Below are 16,721 nucleotides of genomic sequence, written 5' to 3' on the forward strand. Positions count from 1 at the left end.
TTACCAGAACTACTAACCGCAAAACTCTTATTATAACCCAAGTTTACAGCCATATTCTCCACCCTGGAGCCCTTGATTTGAGTTTCAACAATACATAATATCGAGGGGGCAAGTTGCCTCGCTAGATCGCGAAGCTCATGAACTGTCACGCGTTTGCCAGCCCCACGACAGTTCCAGCATAGATAACTCACTACGCTCGGCGCGACTCCTCAAGGGAGCCCGCCAAACGCGCATTAGGTGGGTTTTTGCTGCCTGTCAAAATCATGTGTTCCTTCTCAAACATCATCACTGTTGCCTTTGTTCTCTTTGGTTCTTGCTTTGAATCAGGGCTAGGAGGAACTGTCGGTGCTGGTAGAACTAGAAGCTGCTTTCCGGTTTTATCAAGGGTCGTTGCATTGTCTGGTAACACATGATCCCCCACATGAGCTTGCCCCGATCCGCGCTTGCGATTATTTTCAGCATCCCTCATCAACTCATCGTCTGGTTGTGAGTTTAACTCCTCTCGATCCATCCTTTCCGAGCCATTTCGCTAGCCCTTCCCACGTCCCGCGCCTCGTCCTCCACGGCCTCTGCCTCTGCCTCCTCCTGAGGAGTTTTCTGCACCCGGACCACGGCCCGGTCCCTTGAACCAGCTAGCCTGAAGATTTCTGAACACTAATGCCGACGGGGGGTGAATCCCATCGCCGCATTCTTTATACAAGTGCCCTAGCATGCCACACACCGCGCACCAATTAGGTAGCCTCTCATATTTCACCCTGAAGATCTCCCTCTTCCTTTTCACCACCAACGAGACCACGTTCTTTAGTGGTTTAGTGACATCCACTTTGATCCTAACTCTGAAGAAATTTCCTTCGAAGTCCTGTGACTTGGGTTCGACATATATGAAATCTCCCACGGTGGCCGCCAGGGACTTTATCAACCCAAAGAAAAGCTCTGGAAGATCATGGATTTGAATCCACATCTCGATCTTGTTGAGTTCTATCGCTGATGGCCTAGTGATTCCATCATACGGCTCAATGATGACTGCCTTTCCCTTGAAAGTCCACGGTCCGTCCTCCATGACTCTTTCCCAGTCACCGAGGCAGGAGAATTGCAAGGTGTATAGATTTTCTTTGAGCGGCCGAAACTTTACCTCATTTGCTAGATCCCAGGCAACACGCATGTTGCGATAAAACCAGTATTGGCTGTACTATTTGTCCGTGTTCACTCGGGCTATCGCCATCCATCGAGCCGCCTCTTCTGGGATGTCACCGTCTTGAACCACCACATCAATCAGATCATCCTCCTTCAACCCAAGCTCCTTCATCATCGCTTCCATCTCGCTCATCGCCGCATCAGACGCGGACGTCGAGCCCATCCTTCAGATCTCTTACCCGGAGAAAAACGCAGATTCCACGGGCGGGGAGGTTCCCTAAGCCAAAACCTTCCCAGCCACGCTTGCCAGACGCAGGGTGCCGGCGATTGGTGGGGGAGAGGCGGAGGGGATCGCGATCTCCATGTCGGTGCCGATGCGCCGCCGGGAGGAGAACAAAACCCTAACGAGAGGGGAGGGCGCCCGATAGGCACTTTAGCTGCCTCCAGATAGATAGGGTTCCCGAATATGAAGAGGCCGTTTTTTTTTGGTCTATATAGTTCTAACACGATGTTTATAGCTCTGAGCCCATAATCTTGGTGGGCTCATTTTGAACCGACCCCAGTCGTCTATTTTGGGCCACTCTGTCCCTAAAAAGATACGTACTGTATAAGTTAATTTGGGCCGAGCCGTGGGGCCTACAAAGCATCATTAAGCGGGTAAACTCCACAATAAGCGAGGGGCTTTCCTGCAAAACGCTGGCTAAATAAGAATCTCGCGCAGAGACGTATCCACGCCCTCCTCCCACCTCCACCTACTACGCCCTTCAATTCCACCGTTCCGAGGCGGCGTCTGCGTCTCATCCCCCCACCCCCCGTCCCTCTCGCTGCCCCCAGCCCGGGGACACACCCACCGCCGCGCCACCGTCGGATTCGCCCCCTCCCCCCTGCCCGCCGGTCCGATCGCGCGGAGGAAGATGCTGGGCGCCGCGAGGAGGCAGCTCGGATCCGGCCCCGTGAGCGCCGATTCCCTTCCCCCGCATCGCATCTCCCTCCGATCATTTCCCCACGTTCCGTTCGGGTTCGATCTACGACGCGGTTGCTGATGACGGGTTCGCTGTTCCGTTTTTTCCGTGCAGATGCTGGGACAGGTGCTGCGGAGGCTCCGCCCGGCGGCGGCGGCGTCCACGGAGGCGGCAAGGGGGTACTCCTCCGCGGCCAAGGAGGTGAGCGCGTGGCAGAACCCTAGATTTTTTTAATCGCGCGCGCCGCATTGGCCTGTAATGACGTGGTCTGCTCTCGCTCGATTGTGTCGTTTCGTTATTTGACGGGCTGTTTTGACTCGAGATCGGCTGCTGATTAGTTATATTACATCGATGGCGTTGGCGATTACGACTTTTGTTGCTGTTATTTATTATAATAGTGGTGGTGACACAGCGATTGTTTTAGTTTGGTGCCGAGGCGGGTGGTTGGTTATGATATTAATTCGTTATTTTATTATATGTAGTTTTGTCATGATGTGATGAACTTTGGTTTCGGAGGCTGTTTGATAACTACTTTTAGCTTTAACTAGTTTGATTATAAGTACCTTAATTGTATTACGTATCTCTACTGTATTTCTTTGGTTGGCAAAAAAAATGGCTGTTGTAATGTTTCGGTGGTTAGTGGCTATCTTAGAATTGATGTCACCATTGTTTCCTACGTATTAGATTGCTGTGGGCCTGTGACTACCTGCTGATGGGAGTTGTATGGGCTGTAGAGTCGAAGCATCGGCCGGTTGCTTTATCCTTAGTGTTTGTGTGTTTGACAATTTATTGTTGCAGAGCTTAGAAGATGAAGTTTGTTTGTTATTGCGAGGAAAGATGAATTGCCTTTGTGGTTTGGCTTGCATTGAAGTGATATTTTCTTTACCTTCATGACGGTAGACTTCCTCATAGATCAGAAACCGCTTATTTGACTTTAGTCGTTCTGCTTGGGGTTCATATATCATGTGACTTAATTTGGCAAGACATTCTCCTAGTCCTTCTGAAGGACTGGAGTATCACCAAAGAACTAGCCATGGACAGGGGTGCATGGAAGCTTGCTATCCATGTGCCAGAACCATGAGTCGGTGGCGAGTTCTTATGGGCTTCACCTCTAGCCTACCCCAACTTGTTTGGGACTAAAGGCTTTGTTGTTGTTGTATTCTCCTATTTGCAAGATGTTAGTTATTTACTTTGCTTATGAAGCACTGTTTATACAGCTCTCCTTCAATATTTTTTCTTAAGATGTGATATTACTGAGTGACCATGTGTCCATAGTATAGCTGGCCCAACAGGCCGGGCCAATCAGTCCAGTCGACGAGCATGCCAGCACGGCCTGCCATGGGCCAGGACGGCACGGGCTAAACGGGCCGTGCCCGGCATGCGGCACGCCTTGGGTCGTGCCTGGGCCTAGAGGCTGGGCACGCGGGTCGACACGGCACGGCCCGTTTATTACTTATTATTTTTTCCAGATTTTTTTATATATATGACCAGCTGGCCCGTGCCCTGCCGGGCCGGCCCATTTGGCCAGCTCTGGCCCATACCTATGTCAATGTATTGGCACTATTTCGGAGAATAACCACCTAGTGATTAACATTATGCAAATGCATTTTACACAATATATTCCTTGCATTGTTCTTCACCTTTAACTGCCATTCTTCGCTATTACTTGAGTACATCAGAACGAGTGTCAGTGAAATTGGGTAACAGTGGTCATTGGTGTGATTGATTTTGTATGTTATTGCCTCCTTCTATGTTTTTAAGGCGACGCCTTACCGCCTTAGGGAGGGGGGACGCTTTGGCGCCTAGGCGACGCCTAGGCGCCCAAAGCGGTCGATTTTCCAAAGCAGAGGGGGAGCGCTTCGACGCCTAGGCGTCGCCTTAGGGACGCTTTAAAAACATAGGCCTCCTTTATCCTTTGGCCGCTGCGGGGAATAAAGGATGGTTCCTGGACCAACCAGCACATGTTTGTTCCCAGTTCTGTGTGGTCAGATATGTTCATTTTTATGCTGAAAGTATATAGGGTTATATCGAGAGTTATCTTTTGAGAAGTGTTTGCTGAATGGAAAAAAGGGAAAGCTGCATTCAATTGCTCTGTTGTACAACTTACAAGGCTAGTGACATACAATACTGTTTTACCTGTTCAGATCACTGTACGTGACGCGTTGAACTCTGCCCTAGATGAAGAAATGTCTGCTGATCCTTCTGTCTTTTTGATGGGTGAAGAGGTAACATTTTGAATGAATATTTTTTTTGTTCTTTTAGTAGCTTCTTTTTTCTAACGCCTCTTCGTTTGTGGTAGGTTGGAGAATATCAAGGTGCATACAAGGTGTGCAAAGAATTATTGTTTTTGCTGTAGGCCCCTTGTCAGCTGATATCAAATTCTAAATTCTATGGTTATTGATGTTCAATTGGTTTTCTGCAGATTACGAAGGGCTTGCTTGACAAGTATGGTCCTGATAGGGTTCTTGATACCCCAATCACTGAGGTTCCACTCTTACATTCTTCAAACAATCCAATTGCTGCTGTCCGTCCGTACATTTTCAGACTGAAACAATTCTGTTGAAGCATTTATCTGGTATTGTTATGTTTGTCCAGGCTGGTTTTACAGGCATTGGTGTTGGCGCAGCTTATCAAGGTCTTCGGCCAGTCATAGAGTTCATGACATTTAATTTCTCAATGCAGGTCAGTTATAAGGACCAAATAAATTTGTTTTATTTGCCTGGTTTAAAGTCCTTATGCACATAGATTTTATGCTGCAATGCCTGTTGATTCAGATGCAAGTAGCACTCATGCTTCATGCTTTTGTATCTTGAACCAACTTAACACATGCTGCACTTCTGTGTTTTCCCTAGTATGAGAACGGCTCATGCCTTAAAGCATTGCACGGTTTAGGATAGTCAACTTAATGCATGTAATCACTTCTCAAGTAACATATGTTATTGTACATTACCACACTTAGTAGCTCGATCCTCGATGTAAATGCAAGCTCTTATTAGTTACTAGCCTTTTTTCTTGCTAGTTTTCTAAAGAAGCACTTTGCTGTATACCCATTCTGATTATATTTGCTATGTGTTTACAGTCGTGTAGTTATATATGGCTTGCCAATGGTGTTGCCAAGATCCTAGTTTGATAGTGAATCTTCTGAAGATGATGTTAATTAGAGGTTTTCTCTGGAATAATTTACATAGGATATAGCTTTTATGGTTGACATTCACATATCTGCTTTTCTTGCCAGTTAACTTTTTGGAAAAATACAGTGGATGTAGTTTGAATCTCTGGTAGTCTGAAATACAATGTTGTCAATGTATAACATAGTATTAACCATTAATGGTTATTTCCATGTACTATAAAAATAAAGGTGATCATTATGCATGCTTTACTCGTGTGGCCGACAGGCAGTTTGTCACTAGTTTTTTCACTGCAACACAGGTCTACCTCTGTATCAGGCGTTCCTTTTTCTGTCATGTGATTTAGAATGTACTTTTCCATTATAACAACTGCACATTTCCATTGTTTATGCTGTAAGAAAAATAATTAATAATTTGTAACATTCAGGCAATCGATCATATCATCAACTCAGCTGCCAAGTCAAACTACATGTCAGCTGGTCAGATAAATGTCCCAATTGTTTTCAGAGGACCAAATGGTGCTGCTGCTGGTGTTGGTGCTCAACACTCACAGGTTTGTAAGAGGGAATCACTCATGTGTCAGTTCTTCTTAGTACTCAAATAATTTTGAAACAAGTAGCTTTATTTCTTTGTTATGTTGTTGCCACCTGCTTGTGCTTGTTTCGAGAAGATACAGTAGACATGCAGACCTCTTTGCTATACTAGAATAGTAACACCAAATATACTAAATGATGACTTTCTTTTTAGAAGTCGATATAACTCCCTTGCCAAAATGGTTATGCAAGGTTTAGGGAGGTGTGTGTGTGTGTGTAAGCTCAGATGGTTGTGTAGAGTTTTCTTTGATTTTAAGCCAACAGACCTAAATTATCATTTTGCAAGTTATTTATCATTAGCTATGTATGCAAAGTTAGTTTACTACCAGCTCCTAGGATATGCCCAATCCATGTTCAATACATCGTGGTGGCATCTTTTTGTAAACACTGAATGATTGTGGTGTTTGCACTGTACTAATTGAACTGGTATACAGTGTTATGCAGCTTGGTTTGCGCATGTTCCAGGACTTAAGGTTCTGGCTCCATATTCTTCAGAAGATGCCAGAGGCTTGCTAAAAGCTGCAATTAGGGATCCTGATCCCGTTGTTTTTCTGGAAAATGAATTACTGTATGCAACATCTGACCTTGTTGAGGTATTCATACTTTATAGCTGCATGTTATCATTTCATTGAGATGTTATGCTTTTTTTCTGCAGCTATGGAGAGTCATTCCCTGTTTCTGATGAAGTGCTTGATTCTAGTTTTGCTCTGCCGATTGGCAAAGCTAAGGTATGCTGTTCTGTGCATGTGTTTTGAAAGAAATTTCTGATGCATTCCCTGCTTTGAAGTCCTTGACGATTTCCTGTTGTTGGTTTCAATGAATAGGATTGAAAGCAACAACAGAAAACTGACCTCTATGCAGTATGCACTGCTTTCAGAGATCAGATGCATGCTCTTAGATACTTACTTTTGGGATATAATTACTGAAATTCTTTGCAGTATGTACTTACCTGTGGATCTCTTCTTTCTGTAGATAGAACGCGAGGGTAAAGATGTTACGATTACTGCATTCTCCAAGATGGTCGGCTATGCTCTTCAGGTGCGTCTTGCTATAGTTGGTAAAACAACGTGGGAGGAAGATGAATTTGCTGTGTTGTCTTTTTTTTTGCGGGGGGATTTTCTGTGTTGTCAACCTTATAGGATTTGACAGCTTTCGTTTCTCAAGGACGTCACATTGGCACGTCTTCTTTTCTGAAAGGAGTTCAATGTGCTACATTGATATGCTTATCCTATTCGATAAGTTGATATGCAAAGTGCCCTTATTGGAATTGCGGTTTTCTTTTGTATTTTGTTCTAACATAGGGTATGTTCTGTTGATGGGTTGAATTACTCTCCCAGCATTTTTATGTTGACATATGATAACACTCTGTTTGTTTACAGGCTGCTGAGATACTGTCCAAGGAAGGAATCAGTGCTGAGGTGATTTCTTTTGTAAATTATATTTTCAGTGTAACTATCGATATGATTTTACTCTACATAATACATGCCTTGAATGCTTACTTATTTTCTGTACTGATATGTTTCAATAGGTGATCAACCTTCGATCAATTAGGCCACTGGATAGAGCCGCCATAAATGCATCTGTTAGGAAAACAAATAGATTGGTGACTCTTGAAGAAGGCTTCCCCCAGCATGGTGTTGGTGCTGAGATATGGTTCTCTTTCTCTCCCCACCACATAAACAACTTGTGCAGTAAGAATTATTTTAACACATACATGCCTTATTTTGCAGCATGTCTGTTGTAGAAGAAAGCTTCGAGTATCTTGATGCTCCAATTGAGAGGATTGCTGGAGCTGATGTACCCATGCCCTATGCTGCCAACCTTGAGAGATTGGCTGTTCCACAGGTCCTGCAACATCTTTTTCTCTTTGATCCATTTTATGGCTTAAACTTTCAAGTAGTGTTGTTTTGCATGGCTGCTAGCTTTTCTAGTTGCATCCATTTATTTTCTTCTACACAACTGATTACTATAGATGTTTGTTCAATCATTTAATTTTTGTGTTTGGGCCACATGCATGCATTCTTGCTGACTTAAATGGCAATAGACTAGCTGAAGCTATTGTTGTAGTACAAGTTGGATTTTCTTTGGTATCATCTGAATGGATTGCACTATCCTGGGAAAGTGCAATAGAAAATCCAGAACCAGCAGGGATTAGGGAAAGTAACTGTTTTAGTTCATACTACTTCATAGTGAGGGTACACTGTACATGGAGGTTTGGTTGCATTTGAGGCATGTTGAGTATTGGGGAATATTCGAGATTCAACTTATTCTGTCATCTTTCTTTTGGTTCCCTGTCAGTTGTTGGAATTACCTACAAAAATTGGATCCATGCAAATGTCATGCAGTGTATCTGAAATTGTAGTGTGTCTACACTCAGGTTGCTCAATTTGCATATATCCTTTTCACTGGAACTATCAGATGTGCATGGCTATTTGACCATAATTTTAGAAGCATGTGCCACACATATTTCCATAATGGGAGACAACAGTACATTGTCATCACCAGCATTTTTCCACATCCTAAATCACTTGCGGAATTTTGTCTGCCACCCTGGTATGCCTGGAGGTGTCCCTTCATAATTTTAAGTTGGTGATTCTCCGCCCTGTTGTCTAGCTGTGGACACCAGGTGGTGGCCTTTCTGGTCAAGGTGGTCACAGCATCAGTATTTATTTGCTTTGTTTGTAATGCTTGATGTTTAGCGCGTGAAACTGGGTTTTGCATGACTCAGGCGGCATTTAGTGGTCCAAAGTTGCATTGCATCTCTGGACTCGCATTAATGGCGAGGGTGTATTTGGTCTGCTGGGGCTCCATTGAAAAGGGAAGCCTAAATATTCTGTCTGCCACCAAATTCTTTCTGGCTTTCTGTACTGCAAACATAGGGCCGTAAAATGTTTTGATGTTATTGGAGTTAGCAATCAGAAGGAAGCAATAAAACATGCTTTCCTGTGTACTTTTCATAACCCATCTATCATTTTTTTTATTAGCTGATCATCTTATTAATGTGACGAGCCAAACTTACTCTTGTTCTTGTCCTTGCAGATCGAGGATATCGTCCGAGCGGCCAGGCGAGCCTGCTACAGAGCGTTGCCCATGGCGGCAACTGCGTGATCGAATTTTCACTTTACTTTGCCGCTTTTTCCCGTCTCCCGCCCGGCCAGAAACGTGTGTGTTCCATAATGGTATCCACAATTGCCCAAACTCAAAGCGAGTTAAATTTTTGTAGGTGTGCCTTTGCCATGTTATTTTTTTAGCTGCAGTCGGATCTCACCGCACTCGCTGGTGCCTCCCTCCACTGTCTTGTGAATTATTACGCTTGCAGCTTTGGTTGATTGATTATTACTACGGCCTAATCATGGTGGTTACATAAATGGAAAACTGAGGTGTTGTCGTGCTTGTGCCATGTTCTTCTTTCTCTCGTCAAAGCCTATGGCCTCGTGTATCTTTGAAAGACCATTTTTTCCACCAGTCGTGGCTCGTGGATTTGAACAGCTTCACCCTGGAACCTGGATGCACACGCACGGGAACAGGTGATTGAGTCGCCGTCATAAAAGGGCGAGACCATCCTTCGCTCGTGCTAATAATAATCGGCCATGACCACGATTATGAGGTACCTTCAACTACATAGCCGGTGCAACAGCCGCGACAAGCTTGGTTGCTAACTAACAGATCCAGTCAAACGTAGCGTAGCGTAGCGTCATAATTGAGCACCGATCCGGCGATAGCCCGTGAGCATCACTTTAATACTAAACCAGTCCTATTCTTGTTGATAAAATATCTTTGAACAGCAACCCTTGAAAGATACATATGCTAAAAGGGGCCATTGCGTCCGCGGAATCTCTCTCTCTCTCTGGCTTGGACCAAAAGGCCGGTCACTCGAGCGGCGTGACGCTCACTCACTCACACGAGACGCGCAGAGGCAGCTCACGCAGATCCCACCTGCATAGCCTAGCAGTGTCTCTCAGCCCGCCTGCTTGCTTTGGGAAAACGCCATGTTTGACCGGAGCGAGGACCGAGCTACAGTGCTAGTACGACACTGCAGGCAGCAAGCAAGCAAGCAACAGGTAAACAAAGCAAGCAAGCAGTACTAGTCCAGTCGGACCAATTAGACAGGCAGAGGAAAGCGGCAGCACCCAGACCTGTACCCAGGGATAAACCCAGGGCTAAAAATAAGATAAAGACACGCAAGTATAGCCGCTGATTGATGGCTCCCTTTGACCAAACAAAGACCGGACCTGAGGCGCCCAGCACGAAATCGAAAGCTTCAAAGCAACCCACAAAGGGAAAAAAAAAGGTACCCTAACAGTGCTGCCATTAAAGGGCCCCTTGAAACAGTTCAGTTCTGGGAGAAGAATACGGATGGAGGACTAGTATAGAGCACTAGTCGCGGTAAAAAAATAATAATACTAATAATAAAGGAGCCGCTCGCGCCTCGGCCTCGGCTCGGCGGAAAAACAATTCCCCATTCCTCTCCACTCTCCGCCTCCCCTCCCTCAGTGGCAGACGCTAGTGCTGTGGGTGTGTGGGGGCGCTACAGCTAGGGTTCCGCTCCCCGAATCCGTCGCCGCGGCGCTGCCTGCCGGGATCTGCTGCTGCTGCTTCGGGGGCTCGGCGGCGGTTGATCCGGCGGGGGCGAGATGAAGTCGTCGCTGCGGAAGCTGCGCGGGTTCGCGCTGCAGCGCCACGAGCAGCGGGTGGACCGCCACCGCGACCACTCCACCGCCGCCAAGGCCGCGGACGAGCTCCTCGCCGCCGCCCAGGTGCGTCCGCCTTCCGCCGCCGCGTCTCTCGCTTCTCCCTTTCCCTCCGCCGCCCTGCCGCGTGGAGTGTGCGCGCGAGCGGCGCCTGGGGGTGGACTGTGCGGGGGGAGATCTCGCGAGGGCAGGAGCGTCCGCGCGCCTGGTTTTGCTTTGCAGGCCGCGTCCGCGAGCTCCTCAAGCTGTTTAGCGCGTTCGGGTGTCCGGGCGGTTGCTTCGCGGTGCGGCTGGCGGGGCAGGCGTGGGTGTGGCGCCATGGCCTGCCCCCCCACACCCCCACCCAAGTGCCATGTCAATTGCCTCGGGATTTCGCTCCCTGGTGGTGTGCCATGGGGTGCCACCGTTCGGATCTGCGCTCCATTTCAGCAGGAACGGTTCTGGGAGACTGTCTAAGCGTTGATCGAACGGTAGTGACCGACGAGCCCGGTGTTGTTTTCTAGTCCAGTCCTAGTAGTGTGTAATGCGTGAATTGGTTGGTTACTGGGTCGGAATCTGTTGTGAGTTCTAGATCATCGCATGCTCTCATTTGCTTTGTCGTCAACAACGTTTAATTGTAGCGTATTGAGATTTTCCTTTGGTCCGCTGTCGGTGTGGTAATTTGGGCTTGTTTCAACTGAATTTTAGTGCTTCATACGGAGGGGTGATTTGCGATTGGGTTTTGGCGCCTCTTGTTTGGTTGATAAGCAAACCTTTGCTTACTTTGTTCAAGCATATGTGAATTCAATTGAGTGACTATATGTGCAGTATTACCCTTGAGTTAGAAAAAAAATAGCATCTGAGAACTTAGCTGCTCTAGTCTGGTGGCTAACAGGCCCTCATGATTAAGGCCCATGATTAAACTAGGGTTGTTGTTTTATATCATTTGGTTGTCAAAAATCTCGTTGGCTATGAGAAGAGACTTCCGCATTCCCAAGTGTCGTTTTTTTCAAAATGAAACTGCCGACTATTCTGAATAATGAAAACAGTGGATTGTATTTGGTCAAATTTACCAGCAGTAAAACCTAGTTTACATTCCAAACAAGTTGCTTCTGCTAAAACTCTGAACTTGTCGCCGTGTTAAGACTTAAGAGCAGCTTCTGTAGCAACATATTTCCAACTTTGTTTCACACTGCTACTTTACTTTTAACAGGATATGGCAGATATGAGGAACTGCTATGATAACTTGCTTGCTGTTGCAGCAGCAATAGCAAACAGTTCATATGGTATTTTTCTTGTCTACCTTTTCCCTCAGTCTTTACATTTTAGTGTCTTGTTTATCCCACTTTACAGATTCTATTGTACTTGGTGCAAATATTGTGTTGATCGTTTCCTGCGAGTAATTAGGTTGGTATATGAATGGTAGCCGCCCTTCTTCAAATGTATGGAAAATCTTGTGTTGAAGTTTATCTATTTTTTTGGTTGACTACGAGAGCTTGTATGAAAAGAGATATCATGGTTATTTATTTATCAGCACAGAGTACACTATTTTTAAAATTGCTGGGTTGTTCACCATATTGAAATTGTGCAACCTCAGTTCATTTGCATTCGTCAAGTGTTATCATCTACTCCTTCCGTTTCTAAATATAAGTCTTTTTAGAGATTCAATACGGACTACATACGGATCTATATAGACATATTTAGGGTGTAGATTCACTCATTTTGCTCCGTATGCAGTCCATATTGAAATCTCTAAAAGGACTTATATTTAGGAACGGAGGGAGTATATGACTTCATGTGTTAAGGTTATAGCAGCTACAGTTATATGTATATCTGACTATGTACTGAATGCCAATAATTAGTTGATGACTTGATATATGTGTGCAGAATTCTCTGAAGCACTACAAGAAATGGGGACTTGTTTACTGAAGAGAGTTACACCAACTAAAGATGGAATTAATGGTAATCATGCTGTGTATTCTTTTCCCATGTGAACTTGTTTGTTTATGTTCAGTTACATGCTTAGGGTCAGTTATGATGATAGCATTTAGGATTCTAAACTAGCCTTACTCTGCACTCCCAGCTCTAAAATATCTCTTTTAGCTACATCAATTAAGTTCTTCAAGGAAAATGTGGAAGTGAAGTAATGCAGATTCTTTACACTAACCATCTTCTCTTGCTAGTCAGTACTCAGTAGTACAACTTCTCGCCCTCTCTCTTTTGCAAGAAAGCACTCACTATCACCTTAATGTTATTGAACATGCAATATAACTTTTGGTTGTTTCACACTTTGCCGCTTGATGCTTACATTTAACAGTATGCCCCCAGATAAGGTTTTGCTGTTGCTCGGGAAATCGCAGTTTGAGCTTCGGAAACTTGTAGATAGTTATGTAAGTTTCTAGTTACTCATATTTATTAAAGCTGCAGGATTACTATGATCTTCTAGTGCTGATTTGTTTCGTCATCTTTTCCCCAGCGTGTTCATGTTCTTACTACCATTACCACTCCATCACAGTCCCTACTTAATGAGCTTCAAACTGTAGAGGTATGGTGTTGTTTATGTGCATCTCTCTATAGCACTCATGCCCTTTTCTTTATGGTCCTTGAGCTCAGTAGATCTTCTTTGGCCCATAAGACACAACCACAACAACAACAACAACAAAGCCTTTCAGTCACAAACATTCTTCTCTAATACATTTTAATTTTGAAATAAAATCTTAAAGAGTACTAGAACACTCTGGACACTATGTCAATAAAATCTTAAAGGGTACTAGAACACTGTGGAGTCTGGACACTGTCTTGATACTCAAAAATAGAAAGTTGTTAGCATGCTTTGCTCCTGCTGGTTGCTCGGAAAAAAAGAAATAAAGTTGGTAGCATGAGGTTGCCTCAAAGGATGACTGCATATCATACCTCAAGGGGTGACTGCATATCATATGAGACCTTCATTAGAAGGTGTGTGACATGGAAGATATCGCCATCTCTTAGTTGTTATGTTGACAATGAAAGTATACCGCTCAAAATATTATCTATCTCTATTTCAAAACCGAGCTCTGGCACCTCTACAAATCCCTGCTTCCTTAAGAATACAAACATGGTGCTACACATGCATCGTATGAAAAACATGGCGCTACACATGCATCGTACGAAAAACACAGTGCTACACATGCACCGTACGAAAAACATGGTGCCACACATGCATTGTCAAATTTGTTGACAGTTCAGTTCTTTTTCTTCTTATGTTCTTATGACGCACTCTTATGTAAAATACTTAGGGTATGTCTATCCTGGCTAAAGTGTCGTACCCTACCAAATTTTGTTGATGACCCAAAAAATGGTCTTTGTTTCGAGGTTTGCCAATTATTTGGCATGCCAATGCACTTTGCCAACTCTAGTTCATTGTTCTTGCCAATGTTGGCCAACTAAAACTTCAACCAAAAGTTTGGCTAGCCAAGGTTTTGGTGGGACAACCTTGGGCATAAACCAAACACACCATTAATGTAGTAATCATTTATTTAAAGAATTTTAATATTCATAGTTTGAAGCCATTAGAGAGCCATGTCTCTGTTCCAGGAGGAAAAACACTTACCTAGCAGAGATTGTTTCATTGCAGGAAATGAAGCGACAGTGTGATGAAAAAAGGTATGATGCTTATACAAATTGTGGCTTACACTCGTACCCTGCTGAGATGATGTTTAATTACTCCATACTCCTTTCAGAGAATTGTTCGAAGTCTTGCTAAATGCGCAGAAAGAAAAGGGAAGATCTAAGAATTCCAAAGGTGATCCTGCTGCATCACAGCAATTGAAACAAGCTCAGGAAGATTATCAAGAGGAAGCAACTCTTTTTCTGTTCCGGTTAAAGTCATTGAAGCAAGGACAGTTTCGAAGTCTTTTCACACAAGCTGCTCGGCACCATGCCGCCCAGGTGCACATTTTATCACTCGGAGAGGTTCCTCTTTTATTTTATTTATCACATTCTTCAGAAACTCATATTGTACAATCTTTTATATATTTTGTGTGGACCAGTTAAATTTATTCAGAAAGGGTGTCAAGTCTCTTGAGGCTGTGGAGCCACATGTTAGGCTTGCTGCCGAGCAACAACACATCGATCATCAGTTCAGTGCACTTGAAGATGAGGATTACTCTGTTGAAGATGAAAATGATGACGATTACAATGACAGTCATGATGGAGAACTCTCTTTTGATTATGGAGAAAGTAAGGAAACTGCAGAAGCTGGTCATGCTTCCCGTAGTCCTACAGAGGTACTAATATAGCTTTGTAATTTAAGCATAGCTAAATGTCAAACTGAAGAATTTGCTGTTATGTTTCTTGATGTGGCATTTTTACAACTGCTTCACTGAACTTGTGAAACTGTGCTGCTTCAAGTATCTTGGTAGTTACTCCCTCCGTCTCAAAATCTAAGACTTTTTTGACACGTATTTGCTATCTCTCGAAAAGCAATAGATTTTGTTATGAACTGAAAATTGGTATGTCACTCCATGTGTCGAATGTGTTGAAAAGATCTAAATAGGTAAATGCCACCACATATCTAAATTTCCTCACATACAGCTTATTGCGCTTGTTAGAGTCGTGGTCGGTGCTCTTAACTCATGTCACTGTCTGTATACTGGATTTGGTTTGTGCACATCTTAAAATTTTCATTTAATTTTGTCTTGTCTTGTCCAACATATTCCAGTTTGTTTCGTCGACTGTTCCTCCCCTGTGTTCACTATCTTGAGAGTCCGCCATCTGACTTTCTTATTTTTGCAGGAATTTTTTGATAGAAGCAAAGGAGATTATTCCTCTTTTCCTGGTGAAAGACAAAGACCTGTAAGCCAGTCAGCTCCACTTTTTCCTGAAAAAAAGCTTGAGACAGCGGAAAGAGTAAAAGAGTTGCGGCGTTCTGCAACGAGGAAGATACATACTTATGTTTTGCCTACTCCAAATGATGTTCAAGCCACCTCTCAGACAGTCACAGGAAATCCTACAAGTGGATCTCCTATTGAGAGCAAAAGTGTTTTCCATTCATCTCCGCTCAACCCAAGCACACATATGGGAGAATTGAGAGACAATAAGCTACCAAGTCCTGCCAGATTATCTAATGCACAGTCTGTGCTGAAAGAAAGCAATACCAATACAGCAGAAATAAGGACAATGCTCCCAGCTGTTGATCCGGCTTTACCAGGCTATAACAATTTGAAGACTTCTGACAACAAAAAAGTGAAGAGGGGGTCCTTTTCTGGTCCGATTCCTCTCCGATCAAGGTCAACAGAGAATATTGATGCTGCCGCCGCAAGGCACAGCTCTGCACATCAGCCAACAATTCATGTGAGAGTATCACCCAGTTCCTCCCCGCCACCCATATCCTCACCCAGAATTAAGGAGCTTCACGAGCTACCGCGACCGCCCACTGGTGCATCAAGAAATACAGCATTTTCTAGTTTAGTCGCTCACTCTGCGCCGTTGGTACCAAATTCTGCCCCGTTGGCATCCAGAGGCCACGCAGGGCAGGACCATTTTAATTTTAGGGCCAGGCAAACACCACCAAGTGCTCCACAAACTGCATCGCCTTTACCAACGCCGCCTGGGCCTATATCCCGCAGTTTTTCTATACCTTCTAGGGGCATTAGAACAGGTATTTCAGATGGCAAAGAAACAGAAGATCATCAAGATAAGGGGGCTGCTAGAATGAGCCTCTCTTCTCTTCCTTCAACTCAAACATTCTTGGAGGATCGTCAACCTTTGCCAGCAGCTGCCGAGTCAGTTAGCAGAACATAGGGTGAGTATCCATTCTGTGTAGAGCTGCAGTCTGTTTTTTTGAACTGTTACCTTGCAGGATAAAATTATTCTTCCTGTTCATTACTCTTAACTAGAAACAGAGAAACACAACCAATATTGAATTAGCCCGAATGACTACTCTTAAATATAGTAATGAAGACTGCCCCTCGTGAAAGGGGACTAGAGATGCCATGGTGCAATTTAAGTTGTGGAAGTTTATATGCCTCTTCTCCATTGGCTTTGTTGCCTTGTTATGCACATAAACTAGTGAAGGGGGAACTAGATGCTGGATCATGACTCATGAATGTGCATGTACAAAAAGCTTGCAAGTTTTAGTGCCACAGTTGCTTTTGTAGTTCCATATGATATACTCCTTCATAGTTAGAAGTGCAGCTTTGCATTGTCCCATGTGGTTTCTTAACTACTTTTGAGTCAAAAATGTTGAAAGCTCTA

At 44.2% G+C, this 16,721-nt stretch overlaps 2 protein-coding genes across 3 annotated transcripts in view; both read left to right on the forward strand.

Annotated features, from left to right (window-relative positions):
* The first annotated feature begins 1,885 nt into the window (after positions 1-1,885).
* LOC119302231 (pyruvate dehydrogenase E1 component subunit beta-2, mitochondrial) lies at positions 1,886-9,217 on the forward strand. The gene is made up of 14 exons (XM_037579264.1): positions 1,886-2,087; positions 2,211-2,297; positions 4,241-4,321; positions 4,396-4,422; positions 4,519-4,581; positions 4,692-4,778; positions 5,652-5,777; positions 6,252-6,385; positions 6,473-6,545; positions 6,790-6,855; positions 7,197-7,235; positions 7,346-7,470; positions 7,548-7,662; positions 8,857-9,217. Exons 1-14 carry the CDS (start codon positions 2,049-2,051, stop codon positions 8,923-8,925), a joined length of 1,131 nt encoding a protein of 376 aa, XP_037435161.1. The 5' UTR covers positions 1,886-2,048; the 3' UTR covers positions 8,926-9,217.
* Positions 9,218-10,249: 1,032 nt separating this feature from the next.
* Positions 10,250-16,721, forward strand: part of LOC119302232 (uncharacterized protein At2g33490-like) — a 7,059-nt gene continuing 587 nt past the window's right edge. Inside the window, exons 1-9 of one of the 2 annotated variants that reach the window (XM_037579265.1) lie at positions 10,250-10,574; positions 11,701-11,773; positions 12,375-12,449; positions 12,816-12,877; positions 12,964-13,032; positions 14,101-14,129; positions 14,207-14,414; positions 14,516-14,752; positions 15,261-16,269. In XM_037579265.1, coding sequence (XP_037435162.1) covers positions 10,452-10,574; positions 11,701-11,773; positions 12,375-12,449; positions 12,816-12,877; positions 12,964-13,032; positions 14,101-14,129; positions 14,207-14,414; positions 14,516-14,752; positions 15,261-16,268 — 1,884 coding nt within the window. In that variant the 5' untranslated portion in view covers positions 10,250-10,451 and the 3' untranslated portion in view covers position 16,269. Of the gene's footprint in view, positions 10,575-11,700; positions 11,774-12,374; positions 12,450-12,804; positions 12,878-12,963; positions 13,033-14,100; positions 14,130-14,206; positions 14,415-14,515; positions 14,753-15,260; positions 16,270-16,721 lie in introns of those variants that run through there. The other variant, XM_037579266.1, reaches the window with a different exon arrangement.

The sequence above is a fragment of the Triticum dicoccoides genome, chromosome 5A (assembly GCF_002162155.2).
Source record: "Triticum dicoccoides isolate Atlit2015 ecotype Zavitan chromosome 5A, WEW_v2.0, whole genome shotgun sequence".
Lineage (NCBI taxonomy): Eukaryota > Viridiplantae > Streptophyta > Magnoliopsida > Poales > Poaceae > Triticum > Triticum dicoccoides.